The 15,343-nt window shown below is 42.3% G+C and overlaps 2 protein-coding genes across 19 annotated transcripts in view; one reads left to right on the top strand and one right to left on the bottom strand.

Moving 5' to 3' along the window:
• TANC1 (tetratricopeptide repeat, ankyrin repeat and coiled-coil containing 1) overlaps window positions 1-6,609 on the top strand; it is a 114,420-nt gene extending 107,811 nt beyond the window's left edge. For all 6 annotated transcript variants that reach the window (XM_075430906.1, XM_075430904.1, XM_075430903.1 and 3 more), the window contains 3 exons: window positions 967-1,113; window positions 2,661-2,761; window positions 3,846-6,609. In XM_075430906.1, coding sequence (XP_075287021.1) covers window positions 967-1,113; window positions 2,661-2,761; window positions 3,846-5,217 — 1,620 coding nt within the window. In that variant the 3' untranslated portion in view covers window positions 5,218-6,609. The remainder of the gene's footprint in view (window positions 1-966; window positions 1,114-2,660; window positions 2,762-3,845) is intronic.
• A 12-nt stretch (window positions 6,610-6,621) lies between these two features.
• Window positions 6,622-15,343, bottom strand: part of WDSUB1 (WD repeat, sterile alpha motif and U-box domain containing 1) — a 30,157-nt gene continuing 21,435 nt past the window's right edge. For 11 of the 13 annotated variants that reach the window (XM_075430909.1, XM_075430918.1, XM_075430908.1 and 8 more), the window contains 2 exons: window positions 8,238-8,378; window positions 6,622-7,024 (listed from right to left, as the gene is read on the bottom strand). In XM_075430909.1, coding sequence (XP_075287024.1) covers window positions 6,852-7,024; window positions 8,238-8,378 — 314 coding nt within the window. In that variant the 3' untranslated portion in view covers window positions 6,622-6,851. Of the gene's footprint in view, window positions 7,025-8,237; window positions 8,438-14,044; window positions 14,823-15,343 lie in introns of those variants that run through there. The other 2 variants (XM_075430914.1, XM_075430915.1) reach the window with 2 other exon arrangements.

Raw genomic sequence — 15,343 nt, 5'->3', positions numbered from 1 at the left:
TCAGCTAAATAAAGTAAGATAAACCTTAAATATTTTCCTTGCCAATTTCAACAGTAAATTTTGATCGCTTGGACTGTTGAGATTAATTAAATAATAAAAACCACCCAATGTTCCTGAAAAGAAATTAACTTGTAATATCCATAAAGAGAGAAGTTTCTTCATCTGTCAGCTAAAAGATTTGATTTTCTTGTCATGCAAGGAGGATTTCAGTGGTTTTAGAAAAACTGTCTCAAATCTTCAGTTCATCACGGACGTCTCTGGGCGAGTCTGAGTATTTCCAGTGCAGTGGTGTGTCAGCCAGGTAGTCCTGAGGGACAGGTTGGCTCTCTCACTCAGCCCCTGTTAAGCAGTAGGAGGATGACCTTTTACTGCTGGAGATACATACGCCCGGTCACGCAGCTGATCCCTGCTGAGACACCTGGGCGAGCCCGGCACGCGCTGGGCTGCGTGTCCGAACGTTGTGCTGACTCCTGCTCCCCTCCCATGCAGCCCCTTCTGCTGCTGTATCGCCGCCTGGTCAAGGATATGCCTTGCCTGGATAAGGATGTGCTCTGCTAGAAGCCTCTAGGCCTTAGAGTTTCAGTCAGCTACATCATCAGATATTTGACTGCTCTGTTTAAGAAAGAAAGAAAGAAAAAAGAGATTATGAATTGTATCATACACTGATTGCACATACATGATGTTTTCTGGTACAGATAGTAAGTGTTAATGCAAATATCCTGGTGAAACACCGTTAAAGGTATGAGTGTAGAAACAAACACAGACGCCAGTTAACATGCAGGTTCTCTCATGGTGTCTGTGTGTAAGTGTAATTCATACTGTGTGTATTTGTTTTCTTAAAAAATCTGGCTCTGCATTTTCTACTTGAAGAGTACCTGTTGGTAGATTTCAAATATAATTTTTTTTTTGCAACAGTATTGCAATATTAAGAGTTTGTGAAAAGCCTCTTGTTCCCTGAATTTGTAGAAAGGGAAGATGAAGGAAGCAGCGCAGCGCTATCAGTATGCTTTGAGGAAGTTTCCGAGGGAAGGATTTGGAGAAGAAATGAAAGTGTTCAATGAGCTGAGAGTTTCGTTATACCTAAATATATCACGATGTCGCCGAAAAACAAATGTAAGCTCGTGCTGTTAATGTGTTGTCTGTCTGGCATTGGGAATCTTAGACTTCTATTCTACTGTGTTACTGAGTTTGTACTTGGACATTTATTTTTGCTATTTTAGAACCCTTTTCCCCGTATCCTGATTTTTCACTTTGTTGTCAACAAACGGGGACAGTTCATGAGATGGGAGCGTGCTGCCGTGGGGATCTGTTACAGCTGTTCTTACGTAATTCAGTTATTTTGGAGTGATGAACTGCTGGATGGTTTTGGTACTTGTAAAAGACTAAATGGAAAATGCCACCACCACTACTCTTTGTTATCATACAGCATAACGCACTACTACGGCTGTATCCTATGTGCTGGTTGTTTCTTTGTACCTTCACCGGTGCATCAGAGGGCTGGTAAGAACCTGAATGACCATCAGAGCAACACCTGATTTTCTGAATATAACTTGCACTGTTGCTTCTTTTCAGACAGTAACTTCTTAATTCCCTAGTCATCCGAGTTCTTCTGGGCATCTGCTCTAGTCTGAAGAATTTCTAGACATAGGAGTCCAGGACTTTACATAGGCAGTTCTGCTGCTGCACTAATCCTTTCCCTCCTGTGCTAGAACTGCCTCTCCCGGTGCCTTGTCTCTCCCAGTGCCTTGTCTCTCCCGGTGCCCTCCGAGATGAGACTGGCTTCTTCGGTTGCATCACGCTAGCAGGAGATAGTGGTTCTGTGACCAACAAGTGCATGTGTGGGCATTTCTTATCATATCCCACCCATAAACTCTCATTTACGTTTTGCTAATCCGTAAGTGCATCACCTTACATCTGAAGCTCAAGTTCATTACATTACTCCGCTCTTGCATCATATCTCAGGATGGTTTTTTGGGTGTTAATACTTTACAACCTCCTGTATCATCATGCTCAATATAATTCTGTATCATGCGCTCCCTGTGCTGTGTATGGCTGTTACAAATACAGACTTGCTTCTGCCTTCATCGTCCCCATAGCCATCTTTGCCCGCGTTTCAGTCCTGCTTTGTTAATTCCAGTCTTTGGTTTAACCAACAATTTACTAAACTCTTACTCTGTGTTCTTGCTAAATGACAACCAAATACATTACATCTAGTGCATTTCTTCTCTAAAAATGTCCGGTCCCTTATCAAAGAAAGCTCCATTTCCTGATCTGTCTTGTTTTTCTCTAAATTCCTAGGTCTTTAACTGGCCTTTTTTCAAAGCACATTATAAAGCCTTGCTATCTGAGGTCGTCATTTATCCTGCTAAACATGCAGCCTCTTCTAGCATTTTAACATCTTTGGGTTGAAAATAACCGTACCTGATCTATATTAACAATGCTTTTTAGCTTGGAGTCAGTTGCCCTTAGACGTGAGAGACAAGGTTGGCAAGATGAGGTCTGTCTCAGTCTTCCAGAAAATACCTGCTCTTGCTAACTGATAAAGGTGACGTTCTACACTGCATAAGCTGTCTGCACTTTTGAAGCAGTACCATGAATAAAGAGCATGCAGCTTTCTTTTATTGTCAATGTGTAATGAGTACATTTGTTTAAATTATTAGGACTTTGGTATGGCTGAAGAGTTTGCTACCAAAGCGTTGGATCTGAAACCCAAGTCTTATGAAGCCTATTACGCTAGAGCAAGAGCCAAGAGGAACAGCAGGTACTGTTTGATTTTGTGAGCCTCTCTACACAGATTTTTTAATGTCCTAGCACTTTCAGTAACTTTTTTCTGCTAGTTGTATTTGGAATTTGCAAAGAAAAAGTTACTTTCCTTGTATTTCTATCTGTATTAGGTCTCTGTATCCGTTAAAGCCAACCAAACTCAAAAAGCAATATTGAATACACGTTTAGGTAATTATTAGGCAGTCCAGAAAGTAACAAATTGATATGAAGAGGGATTATTTTATGTGTAAGACTGAATGGGACTGCTACTCCAGGTGACTCAGCAGAATATTGTCAGCAGTGTGCCACCAAACTCCAGCGCTGCATTATTTATTACCAGGATAAACTGGGTGCTTTTATAGGACAGGATTTGTTGAGTCATTAGCAGTTCAAGATAAAAACAAGGGGAGAGAGGAGGAACCATCTTGTTAAGCTGAAAATACGTAACTATAATGGTACAGTTGAAATAGACTGAGAGCTCACGGGTCAGGATTAAAGGCAAGACAGGGACTGGCGACACTACAGTGGCGGTCTGCTATGGGCCACCCGACCAGGAAGACCGAGCAGACGAGGCCTCTATAGACAGATTGGAGCAGCCTCACGGTCACAGGCCCTGCTCCTCGTGGGGGACTTCAGCCACACTGATATCTGTTGGTGGGACAACATGGCAGGGCAACTTCCCTTTCCAAGCGATAGAGGAGCCCACGGGGAGAGGTGCTATGGTGGACCTTGTTCTCACAAACAAGGAGGGTCTGATGGGGAATGGGAAGTTCAAGGGCAGCCTTGGCTGCAGTGACCGTGAAATGGTGGAGTTCAGGATCCTCAGGGCAGCGAGGAGGGCGCACAGCAAGCTCACTGCCCTGGACTTCAGGAGAGGATAGGGTTGGGTCTGCGTTTTCACTGTAGGGAAGAATTTCTTGGGTTGGAGACCATACAGTTCTTATATTGTTCCCACCTGCAGCAGGGGATGACAAGTCAGAGTATTTCTTTCAAAGTGGTGGAGGTGGATTAGTAGTAGGCAATGCTGAGACTCAGATTTGCCCCAGGTTTTTATTAAGTTTAATTCTAACCCCCCCCAACAGAAAGCTACTTGCTGCTCTCGCTGACTTACGTGAAGCCACACAGCTATGTCCTAGCAATCAAGAGATAAAACGTCTCTTGGCTCGAGTAGAAGAGGATTGCAAACAGCTCCAGAGGACACAGCAACAGAAGCATCAGTCTCCACAGCTACTGCAGCAGATTACCAACTCTGATAACGAGGAGGAGGACATTATACAAGGTGTGAATGATAATTTTAATCTTCAGGACAGGGAGGAAGAACTACCACACTGTGACGAATCTGTTTCCTCTCCACAAAGGCTGCAGCATTCTTTAGCTGCTTCATCACACAGCAGGACCCTTCAAGGCGGCGTTCAGCAGAAAGCTCGATCTGTGTCCCCACAAAGCAGAACGGGCAGTAAGTTTCTGAGAGAGCCAGGCTTGATCATGCAGCCAACAAAGCAGGCCCAGATAGTCAAAACTAATCAGCACCTGAGCTCCAGCCAGCCGGGGTCGAAACCGGGCAGCAGTCAGTGTCATACAAAGACACAGTCATCTTTTCAGCATCTTCCCCAAAGCCCCTTGCCAGGCCGTCACTCTAAAACTCAGCACTTGGATGCAACAAGCACATTACCATCCGGAAGCGTTCCCACAGGTTCTAGCTCTGAACTGTACAGTGAGAAGTTTGCGTCCAGCCAGTGTTCCCATTCGCAGCATCATGACAAACTCTCTTCTCGTTCTTTTGCAAGTAAGTCTAAACCCGCCGACAGGCTAGCAGCCTCTGCTCAGATGAATTTCAGTGAAGCCAGGCAGCAGAGTCCTGCAGCCAGTGGTGTCTCACCTAGCTCTCCATCCAGCAGTACGACTCCTGCCAGCTCAGCCAGCAGCTTCAATTCGGCCAGCAGCTGCTCAGATAGCATGAAGGCGCTAGGCCCAGACGTTCGGCTCAAGGAGAGTAGCGTTCCTCACGGTCAGGGTGCTGTTGCTGAACACAGACCTCGCAATACCCCGTTCATGGGAATCATGGATAAGACTGCAAGGTTTCAGCAGCAAAATGCTCAACCCAGTCGCACTTGGCACTCTCAGGTGTCAGATGGATTATCAACAAATGCTGCTTCTGGGGGCGTTCAATCCTCAAATTTTGAGCAGTTCTCAATCAAACACTACCAGACTAAAGTCTCCTCTGCTGGGGCTGCCCCAGGAGACAGCAGCCAGAATGGTATGCAAGCTAAAGAACATGAGGAGCTTCAGTGCCACGTGACTGCCCGCTGTCAGGACAACAGGGCACCTAAACAAGCTTCGCATGTGTACCCAGACGCTGCACCAAAACAGCAGGTTCTCATCAGTAAGGAGGGCCACCTCAGCCATGTCACGTCTACAAAGCCAAAGCGATCATTCGTTGAATCGAATGTGTAAATACTTTTGTATATTTACAGGGTTGTACAACATAGCTCCTAACATCAGAGGGCATTACCTCGGTACACAGTGCCGACTGGCTGGTCACTTGTGAATTTGAGTAAGCAGGCCACGCCGGCCAGTACTTAATTGGGATACAACCACTTCAGACTGTCCTACCATCACAGGACACTTACAGTAACTGGAACAACAAATCTGTGTAGGAGGAGTCAAATTAGGACCATCAATCCGCCAAACTAGTACCTGAAGCAGAGACATCCTCTCCAGTACATTTTACGTTAAACGAGACTTTCCTTTTACGTAGGGCTTGACTCTCAACTTTTGCTTATAGTATGCCTCGCCACTTCCATAATAATCGTGCCTCTATAAAGCTCAATGCTTCCTTCTCAAAACAGTGTTAGAAAGATACCTGCTGCACAATACTTGGCTCTGTATATGTATGCTTTTTTAAAAATCCAAGATAGTATTTTATCACTTTTCTAGCAGGATCTAATTTGGGTTGCATGATGTACATTTAGGAAGCATAAATAATTTGTGTATGAGTACACTACAAGCGGCCATGTTTTGACATGTAAATATAACTATTTTTAGTAACTAGAAGAAATCAAGTAAAATAAACAGTGACATTTGCATGTGTATTGAAAGGCTTTGACCATATTGGTTATTGCACTGAAGAACACGATATTACGGCATATTAACAATAATTGCACTTTATATAGTTTATCTAATCACTGTTGGGTGCTATATTAAAGCAAAATGATATATTGTTTATTCATGAAAAAGGTACAGCAATGAAATGTTTAGTAAGTGTTTTTATGGGAAACCCAAGAAGTTGATGGGAGTAAAGATGAAAGTTTCAGGAAAAGTGTAAGTGCAGTTGCACGACAGGATGAAGTTGTGAAGTTTTTTGGAGGAAATAAGGCTTTATATCAGCAAGAACATTCTGAAAATAAACAGCTGCAGTGACATTCCTGTGAGTGCAGTGAGGCTGGAGTGGTCAACTTCACACAGTCGGTCACTTTTCACCTCGTGTTTGTATACAGTGTTTTATGTACGTTGTGAACAGCCCAGTTTTACAAATTCTTTTTGAGTTTGCATCATTATGTTTTAGCTTATTTATTGTTTACTGTTTCTTTGGTACTTTGTACAAGTCCTGTCCAGTAGTTCTATTTTTGCACAGCTACTGTATTTTTTCCATATAAATAAAGATTATTACTATACCTGCGGGATGGGATGCAGTCACTGATGGTTACAGGAGAAACTCTCGCCCAACTTTTCTAACTAGGGAACAGAGAAAGACACAGCTTTGGTTTTAAAATTAGAAAAAGAAATATGGATTATATACTTTGCTATTTCTTACCTTCTGAAAGGCAAACTTGGCAAAATCAAAACTCAAAAATGTAGTGAATTTTAAGAAAACTTTATTTGAAAAACTTTGAATCTCAATACTTCATTCCTTAAACAGAAGTACTTTACCGCAAAGTAAAACTGCCAGTAACTTTAAAGTTTGTCAGTAATTTTCTGGGAGCTTCCAACAGTGAAGATTTTTTTTCTTGGAAGTTGTTGCTGATACAGTTATTTCCTTTAGCTACACACACGTTCATTTCAATTAATTGTAACAACCAACTTCAAAACTAAGTGGGTTTACTGTATTTCTGCTGAGTCTCTACCCAGCGACTGATGGCCATTTTTAGCATCCTGTTTGGTGTAAGCAGAGGAGAGTGGAGAGGAAGATTTGTCATGGGACTAGAGCGTCTTTTATTGCTGATCCAGTTTTCCATTGCTTCCTTTTCATAGGAATAGCCATCTACAAAGAAACCATCATCAAAAGCTTTTATTACAGATGCTTGGGCACTGTTACACTATACAGATTTTTAGCTATTTAAATTTTTAAAGGATGTAAGGGAATCGGTATTTCCAAACAGGAGAATTGTGATACAGAAAAATTACATCTGTGAAAACTTTACCATGAACTCACATGTATTTGTTTTGAATCACATAGCTAAATGTACTACAATAAAACTTTATACAGCGGTATTAAGATCAAAATATGGTTCAACTTACTGTACTTGGCAAACTGACCAGTACAAACTACTTCAGAAAGCACTGTAAAATTACCAGTCAGTTGCAGCCACGTCAGTTCGCTGGTGACTAGCTGGGCTTGTTCAGCCTGAAGAAGAGAAGGCTGCGAGGGGACCTTGTAAACGCTTATAAATATCTCAAGGGTGGGTGTCAGAAGGATGGGGCCAAACTCTTTTCAGTGGTGCCCAGTGACAGGACACGAAGGAATCGTCAGTGCTGCCTGCCAAAGGTCCCTGTAGCCTTTCGTGTCTAAGAGAGAAACACTGAAGCAGTGAGGTGACGTGCTAGGAATGGCAGGTGCCAGTCAGCATTTGTAACAGTGCTTACTCGGGTCCTTTAAAAAAAGTTCCTTTAAAGGAAATCAGATGATGCTCGTCAGGTTGCCTGCAACTGCCATTGCTTAGCTCTGTTTAGAACTGAACATAAAAAATTACAGACACTATACCAGAAGACATCCCCCCCCACAGAACTACATCACAATGTTTGTATTTGCTACTTAAGGGCAATGGGAGAGGAAAGAAAGGGTACTGAACCATTACTGTACATGGTGTGCCGAGAGTAGTAATGAGCCTGGTTTTTTTTTGGTCCATCCTGCCCCGTGTGCACAATTCCATTTTGCACTTACTGAGACAACTCTATAATTAAGCTTGCAATTGTATTTGCAAATGCACATAAAGGAAACAACATTAAAAAAGAAGTTCTGTACAGCCACATCAGCAGAGCTGACACTAAGCAAATTGCTTGATACAGTATTTTTCTCAGAATCACATGTAATTTAGCAAATTAAACATTTACCACAGTTCTGTTCCGTTTTGTTGCAACAGCTATTTAGAATAGTTTTTCTTTCTACAACTGATAAAATATGTCCACTTTTGTGTTCCCACACCTGTTTTTACCCTGAAGTCATTCATTTCAGTCACCATCATTTAGAGACATACCTGCTGCAATGACAGGATCCTTCATAAGCTCCCTTGTTATAGGACATAAGAACTCATCAGGGATAGTAACAGAATCAGAGATCATTCTCCTCCTCAGTTCTTCAGTTTTCTGGAGGACTTTACTGCGCAGGCCTAGCGACTCTGAGAAGTCATTCGTACCGAAGTGGACAACGCAGACATGTAAGGCAAAGAGGTTAGGTCTGGCATCAGTTAGCAGCTGTGTTACAGGAGATGCAGCTCCACCTTGCCACCCCCAGCTCACATAGAAAGGTCTGCAGCCACCCTGCTACAACAGCTTAGCTAACAGTAATGCTGTAGAGTAATGAACGCAAACAGTAAAACAAATGCAAGCACAGCATTGCTGCAAAGACATGGCTACCTGGCAGAACAGCACTGTACTTCATGCGTAGCAGGATCCCACACACTGCTGCATGTGCAGCGCTAACTGCAGATAAAACTGAGCCACAGTAGAAGATAACCGTGTTTCTCCCATGAACCCAGACTACCTAAATAAAAGTATGAAGGTGTAAGAGTGCACCATCACATCCAAACAGAAGACTACCTACCACCAAAGCACCTGAGTGAGGACTCATCACCCTTGAACCAGATTCACCCCGCAGTTTGGCACAGGGTCATATTTATGTCACCATTATGGACGTAAAGTGCCAAATTTGTCACAGATCGGTAGGGAGGCATTCAGATGTTGTTCAGTCTCCCCAGAAGTCTAATTCCAATCAAGGTGAGCACACGTAACACAAGGACTCTGCTGTTGGTGTAGCATTACACAAAACAGGCCGAGGAGGACGTGATATTTACGCCACTTGTGCCCCTCTGCGTACCAGCGCAGTGGTCTAGCACGGCCCCCAGGCATCAGGCTTCTGGACTGCAGGGCGCCTTAGGCTGTGCAGCACCAAGGCCACCTTTCGCACTTCCCAGGCATATGCATCAACCGCTCTTCCAGCAGAATGTTACACCAAGCCGCACAGCAAAATTCACTTGACACTGTAGCAGGCTCAGGAGCATTAAGAGGTTCTGGCCCCTGTTCCTTATACTCTGTGCACTGCATAATTGGAGAAAACCCACATGGATTAGAACCATTTGCTAAAGTATAAGCTTACTAGCATATATTTAATCTTCTGCCTCTGAGCCATGTCAGCACAACATGCATACCATTAGACTCACACAGAGGTTCTGAGACTTTGCATCCAGACCTTAGGAGTTCTTGTGACTCTGTTACCGGAGATCCAGAACCACGTTGCTACTTCTTCAATTAAAGCCACTATTAATGTAAGTATTCACCTTCACTGTAAGTGGTAACAGCGAGTGCCAGTTTACAAAATGGAAGCATGCGGCACCAAGAATACAACCACATGCCAGTTGTAGGGTTCCATTCTTTAGTCTGAGTTACAGTTTGATTGACCGGTTTTTTAAAAATGGTAAAACAGAGGACCCTGGGAACCATCAACCAGGCAGCCTCACCTCTATGCTTGGTAAGAACATGGAACCTCCTGTAAGCTATGTCAAGGCATATGGATGACAGGAAGGACGACAGAGACGGCCAACATGGCTTCACAAGGGGCAAATCATGCCTGACGAATCTGGTGGCTGCCTATGACTGTGTTGGTGGATAAGGGAGGAACTACAGATGTCATTACCTGGACTTCTGTAAGGCCTTTAACACGGTCCCACTGTGGAATTATTAGTAAAATTAAGGGTTTACATCTGAAAATTAAAGTTTATATGATTTAATCTCTCTGTTACAATACACTACACGTGCTGTATAGTATTGCTGTCCTGTGGCTTACAAAGGGATGACTGAAGAATGCCCGAACCTGTGTTTTTTAAAAGATAATGTCCTCCTAATCTAAAAATGAAGCTACAAACACAATTATGGTTGTACCATGCTGCCTTGTTTTCTTTCAGACTGTTTCGTTCAGAGGCACACAAGCCAATAAGGTGAAGATGCACCAACAGTGACTGTGCTGTCTTCAAACAATGCATCAAAACAACAATAAGGTCTGCTTGTACACTGTGCCCGCAAGTTACACTTCATTGCTGTGTGCCCCCGTTTCATGAAAGCAAAGGCCATAGAATTGCAGCACCTCAATGCTCAGGCAATGCTTGTGTAAGCAACCTGTCTCAAAATAGAAATAACTTATTTTCACAATTAAATGGTACACTGGCATTCCTCTCCTCAGAAAAGTGCACCTCATTATAAATGTGCTCTCATTCACACAATATCAATAAAACCATAAAACTTCATTTACTTTCAACTATCCATTCTTATAAGAATAAAAAATATAACCTCACTGTATACAATCCCCTTGGCAAGATTATGACAAACCTTAAAAAAAAACACGGCAAGACCGACTGAAACCCTCATGATACACACGGGTCTCTACCTTCTGTTCAAGGTCTCCATAACAGAGCTCCCTTGTTACAATGCATGAGACTGTTCCCACCAGACCTCACCACTCTCCAACACGGCTACTGATAAACTGATTGCAGAAAACGTTCATTAAGTTCTCTTCTATCAGCTCTAGAGAGCAAAGTATGTATCTTGATGAATTGCTCAACTCTCTGTATTTTTGGAGAGGAACAACCCCATGCACCAGTACAGGCTGGGGCTGACCTGCTGGAGAGCAGCTCTGCGGAGAAGGACCTGGGTGTCCTGGTGGACGGTAAGTTGACCATGAGTCAGCAGTGTGCCCTGGTTGCCAAGAAGGCCAATGGGATCCTGGGGTGCATCAAGAGGAGTGTGGCCAGCAGGTCAAGGGAGGTTCTCCTCCCCCTCTACTCTGCCCTAGTGAGGCCCCATCTGCAGTACTGTGTCCAGTTCTGGGCTCCTCAGTTCAAGAAAGATGAAGAGCTACTGGAGAGAGTCCAGTGGAGGGCTACGAGGGTGATGAGGGGACTGGAGCATCTCTCCTATGAGGAAAGGCTGAGGGAGCTGGGCTTGTTCAGCCTGGAGAAGAGAAGGCTGAGACAGGACTTTATAAATATCTGCAGGGTGGGTGTCAGGAGGATGGGGCCAGACTCTTTCCAGTGGTGCCCAGCCACAGGACAAGGGGCAACAGGCACAAACTGAAGCAGAGGAAGTTCCATCTGAACATGAGGAAGAACTTCTTCCCTCTAAGGGTGACGGAGCCCTGGCCCAGGCTGCCCAGGGAGGCTGTGGAGTCTCCTTCTCTGGAGATATTCAAGAGCTGCCTGGACAAGGTCCTGTGCAGCCTGCTGTAGGTGACCCTGCTTCGGCAGGGGGGTTGGACTAGATGACCCACAGAGCTCCCTTCCAAACCCCAACATTCTGTGATTCTGTGAATTAGGTGTTATAAAATAGCACAAATGCTGCTAGCTGAAATGTGGATTCACGGTGGGGCTTCACACTTACAAATTATATTAAGATTAGTGTATGGGAACCTAAATCTTTTATAAATTCTCATCAAGTTTGATTATATTTTGTGAGATATATTTTATGAATACCTCTGCCAAAAAGATTGTTCACAATTTAGTTTTAATGCTTGATTTCAACCACTAATGGTGGGGAGGGGACACACAAGTTATGTTTATTTCAACACACTGGAAGAAAATTGTATTCAAAAAACATCATTAAAATGCCCAGTAACCTCGTCATCATTGCCTTTTAAACTGACATACAGCTCCAGTCTTACATATACTTAGTGTTCACAATTGGTATTTTTAAATTTGATGGTATATGAATATATTATTACAAATATTCTTAATTAGATATAGTAATGTACTATTGCAAGTGAAGGTAGTAGAGCTGGTTCTTGGCAGAAAACAAAAACTCTTAAAAAAAAGAATAAAAATCCAGTGGTGGGGATGGCTAGAGGAAGAGGAGACATTCTGAACAGTAAGAATCTTTGGCTTTAGTAAAGATTCAATTAACTCATTTCAGTTCAATTACATATAATCAGTCTCTTTTGCATAAAAGTTACCTGTGGAGTCTGAGTGCCAGTATTTTGTCTGAGTCTATGAAAATTGCATTAGTTTGGGTTTTTTTTTTGTTTTGTTTTAAAGGAAGAATACTCTGATCTGAGATTTGTGGGACTTGCTCTTCTCCCTACAATGTACATATTGTGGTATAAAATCTTTTTCATGATCATGTAAGGTATCACAAATACTGATTAACACATATTCCCTCATGAAGGATCACAAGTTTATTTAAGTATCCCAAAACTGATCTGAGTACTTGTTATTACCCATTTACTGAGAATATACAATAGCTGTGAATCTGAAAAAGAGACATATCTGTGTTTGAGACAGCAGCCATTCTTTCCAACTTAATTGTGAGTAGAAGATGAAAAAAGAAATCTGACGAGGAGAAAAGGAATTTTATAGTTCTATAAACTGGCACATTACAATTTTAACCTGTCAAGACTGGAAATGCCAGCCAGATATCAGTAATCTTCCTCTTGCAGCAGCATAAAACATTCCTCCTTTTAAAAACTATTTTATGTCAAAAAAACTTGTGGGTGTAATGTGTCACGATTTTTTCTTCCAATCTAGTAGGGGTAAATATAAGTTCCTAAGACAATCTGTTCTCTTTACATACCTAACCTAAATCAGGATAGAATCACATGAAGACAAGCCTTCTCAATGTGCTGCAGAAGGGAAAACATTTGGAATGCCTCCAACTTCTTCACAATTTGTGATACTACAGCAGAAAATACTTTGTATGGCACTAACCCCTGAACTGATGGTGTGGATTTCAAAAAAACTAGACCTAGTCTCACCTCCCGCCCACTCTGCAAAGAACCTGAAGTGAAGATTCACCTTAGATGAACACATTCAGTTAGCCTGACAGGAAAAAGAGTATGCAGGCAGGGAACAACGTACCCCTACCGTGTATTCTGAATTGGAAGAGGATACATATTCCTTTTTTTTTCTGACTCAGCTGCATCACAGAATTGCAAGGAATGTGTCACTGTGTCTGTTAAGTATGAGAAATCCAGAACTTTGTTGAATGTACACAAGCTTTTCACCCTGAATGTATATAATGGCCACTTTACTTTTGCTCAGTATCTTACAGAGTTTAATACAGTGTTATTTATACTATAAGACAATTAGGTTGAAAAGAGGCTAGGTCCATTTGAATGGTAATGAAGCCTTCTTTCAAAACGCTGTCAAAACCAATCAAAGCAGCTAATAAAATGTCATGTGAACCACTTGCTGATCGCTTTCTCTTAGATTAAATGCCTTCAAAGGCGTGAGGATACCCCTTTTATTAAATGCAAATCAGAGCTGAAGCAAACACCAACAGGACAAGAAATAAGCAGCTACTAAAATGTAACAGAAGAAAAAGCTCCTATCCTATCAATCATCAAGTAAAATGTTCTATAAAAACCCTCCCTCTGCAAAGACTAAAAAAACCTCAGGAGTTCTTTGGCAAGATCTTATGGCACTGGGAAATGTTGGATTTTTAGAGCAAAGAAAACAGGTTATCAAGGAGAGAAACAACATGTTCATTCAAGTATTTGTGTAGTGACAGACTCCTAAAATTTAGTTAAACTGGAATTTGAATAACACTGAAAAGCATGTAAGTTTTAGGCAGACAGTATTTTCCTATTTTGTAAATGCTGAGTCATGGCAGATAGAGAGCAATTCTTCAAGTCAAATATATCAGGCCATAATTTCTATTCTGCGCCAATTGTACTTGTAGAATGATATGCAGAATCAGAATCACAAACATTTACTTCAGAAATGATTGATTTGAATGATTTTATCTGTCAATTTTGAGTAGTATATTTCATTATTTTCTTTTAAAAGTGTCTTTCATATAACCATTAAAGTGGAACTCCTTGCTTCACATTGCATACGTGCTGGTTCATATTTGTGGAGTAGCTTATGTTTATTAAGACAGTAAGTGATTTCAGTTAGAGCTTTTTTAAAAATTTCTTAGACCTTCCCAATACCTGTGAAAATCTGGCTCGTCCTATAATCTTACAATGGGTGTTAAAGGACCTACTGAAGAAAAAGCATGGCAATAGACCAAAGTCTTGAGAACAGAGATTGAGCAATGAGTATTTTACCTGGCAATGGGAAAGAACATACTACTACTTCCCCATGGCTCAGTTTTGGGTCCAGTCTTGTTTAAAATCTTTACCAATGATCTGGATGAGGGGATTGAGTTCTCAGTCAGTTTGCAGATGACACCAAGCTCGGTGGCGGTGTCGATCTGCTTCACGGTAGGAAGGCTCTGCAGAGGCATCTGGACAGGCTGGATCAATGGGCCAAGGTCAACTGTATGAGGTTCAACAAGGCCAAATGCCACATCCTGCACTTCAGTCACAACCACCTCATGCAACGCTACAGGCTGGGGGAGGAGTGGCTGGAAAGCTACCCAGCGGAAAAGGACCTTGGGGTGTTGGTCTACAGGCGGCTGAACATGAGCCAGCAGTGTGCCCAGGTGGCAAAGAAGGCCAATGGCATCCTGGCTTGTATCACGAATAGTGTGGTCGGCAGGAGTAGGGAGGTGATCATTCCCCTCTGCTCAGCACTGATGAGGCCGCACCTGGAGTACTGTGTTCAGCTTTGGTCCTCTTAACTACAAGAAAGTGATACCTGTAAATGTAAAATTTCCACTTACTAGAGTCATTCTAATTAAATTAAAGTAGATCCTTGCTGTTTTGAGAAGACAGGAAAGCACTAAGATAAAGAGCCTCCTAAATAACACTACTTAGACAAACTTGACTTGCTGTTTTGGGGAGGGACAGGAAAGCTCTAAGATAGAGAGACTCCTAAATAATGTTATTTGGACAGCTCAGCCTTGAGAGGGCAGATGCACCAAGCTACAGAGATAAAGAGGCACCAAGACCGGAACAAAACAACCTGGAAGGACACGGTATACTGATCTTAGAACAGAGTTTGCGCAGAAACAAAGGTCAACCAGCGGACACTGTGATGAGGAGTTTAACCCTTCATCTTGAGACCCCCAAAGACCACCCGAGGACGCTAACAGACATGCGTGAAAGACATTAACATATGCTAATTAGTTATTGGAAAAGTCATGAATATGCTAAGCATTTCTCAGAAATATAATGCATATGTATATTGTGATTGTATTTAACCTGAAATGACAGGGT

This window comes from Opisthocomus hoazin, chromosome 9, assembly GCF_030867145.1.
Source record: "Opisthocomus hoazin isolate bOpiHoa1 chromosome 9, bOpiHoa1.hap1, whole genome shotgun sequence".
Taxonomy (NCBI): domain Eukaryota; kingdom Metazoa; phylum Chordata; class Aves; order Opisthocomiformes; family Opisthocomidae; genus Opisthocomus; species Opisthocomus hoazin.
The sequence above is the reverse complement of the archived record's forward strand: the minus strand, read 5'-3'. Positions and strand labels throughout refer to the sequence as shown.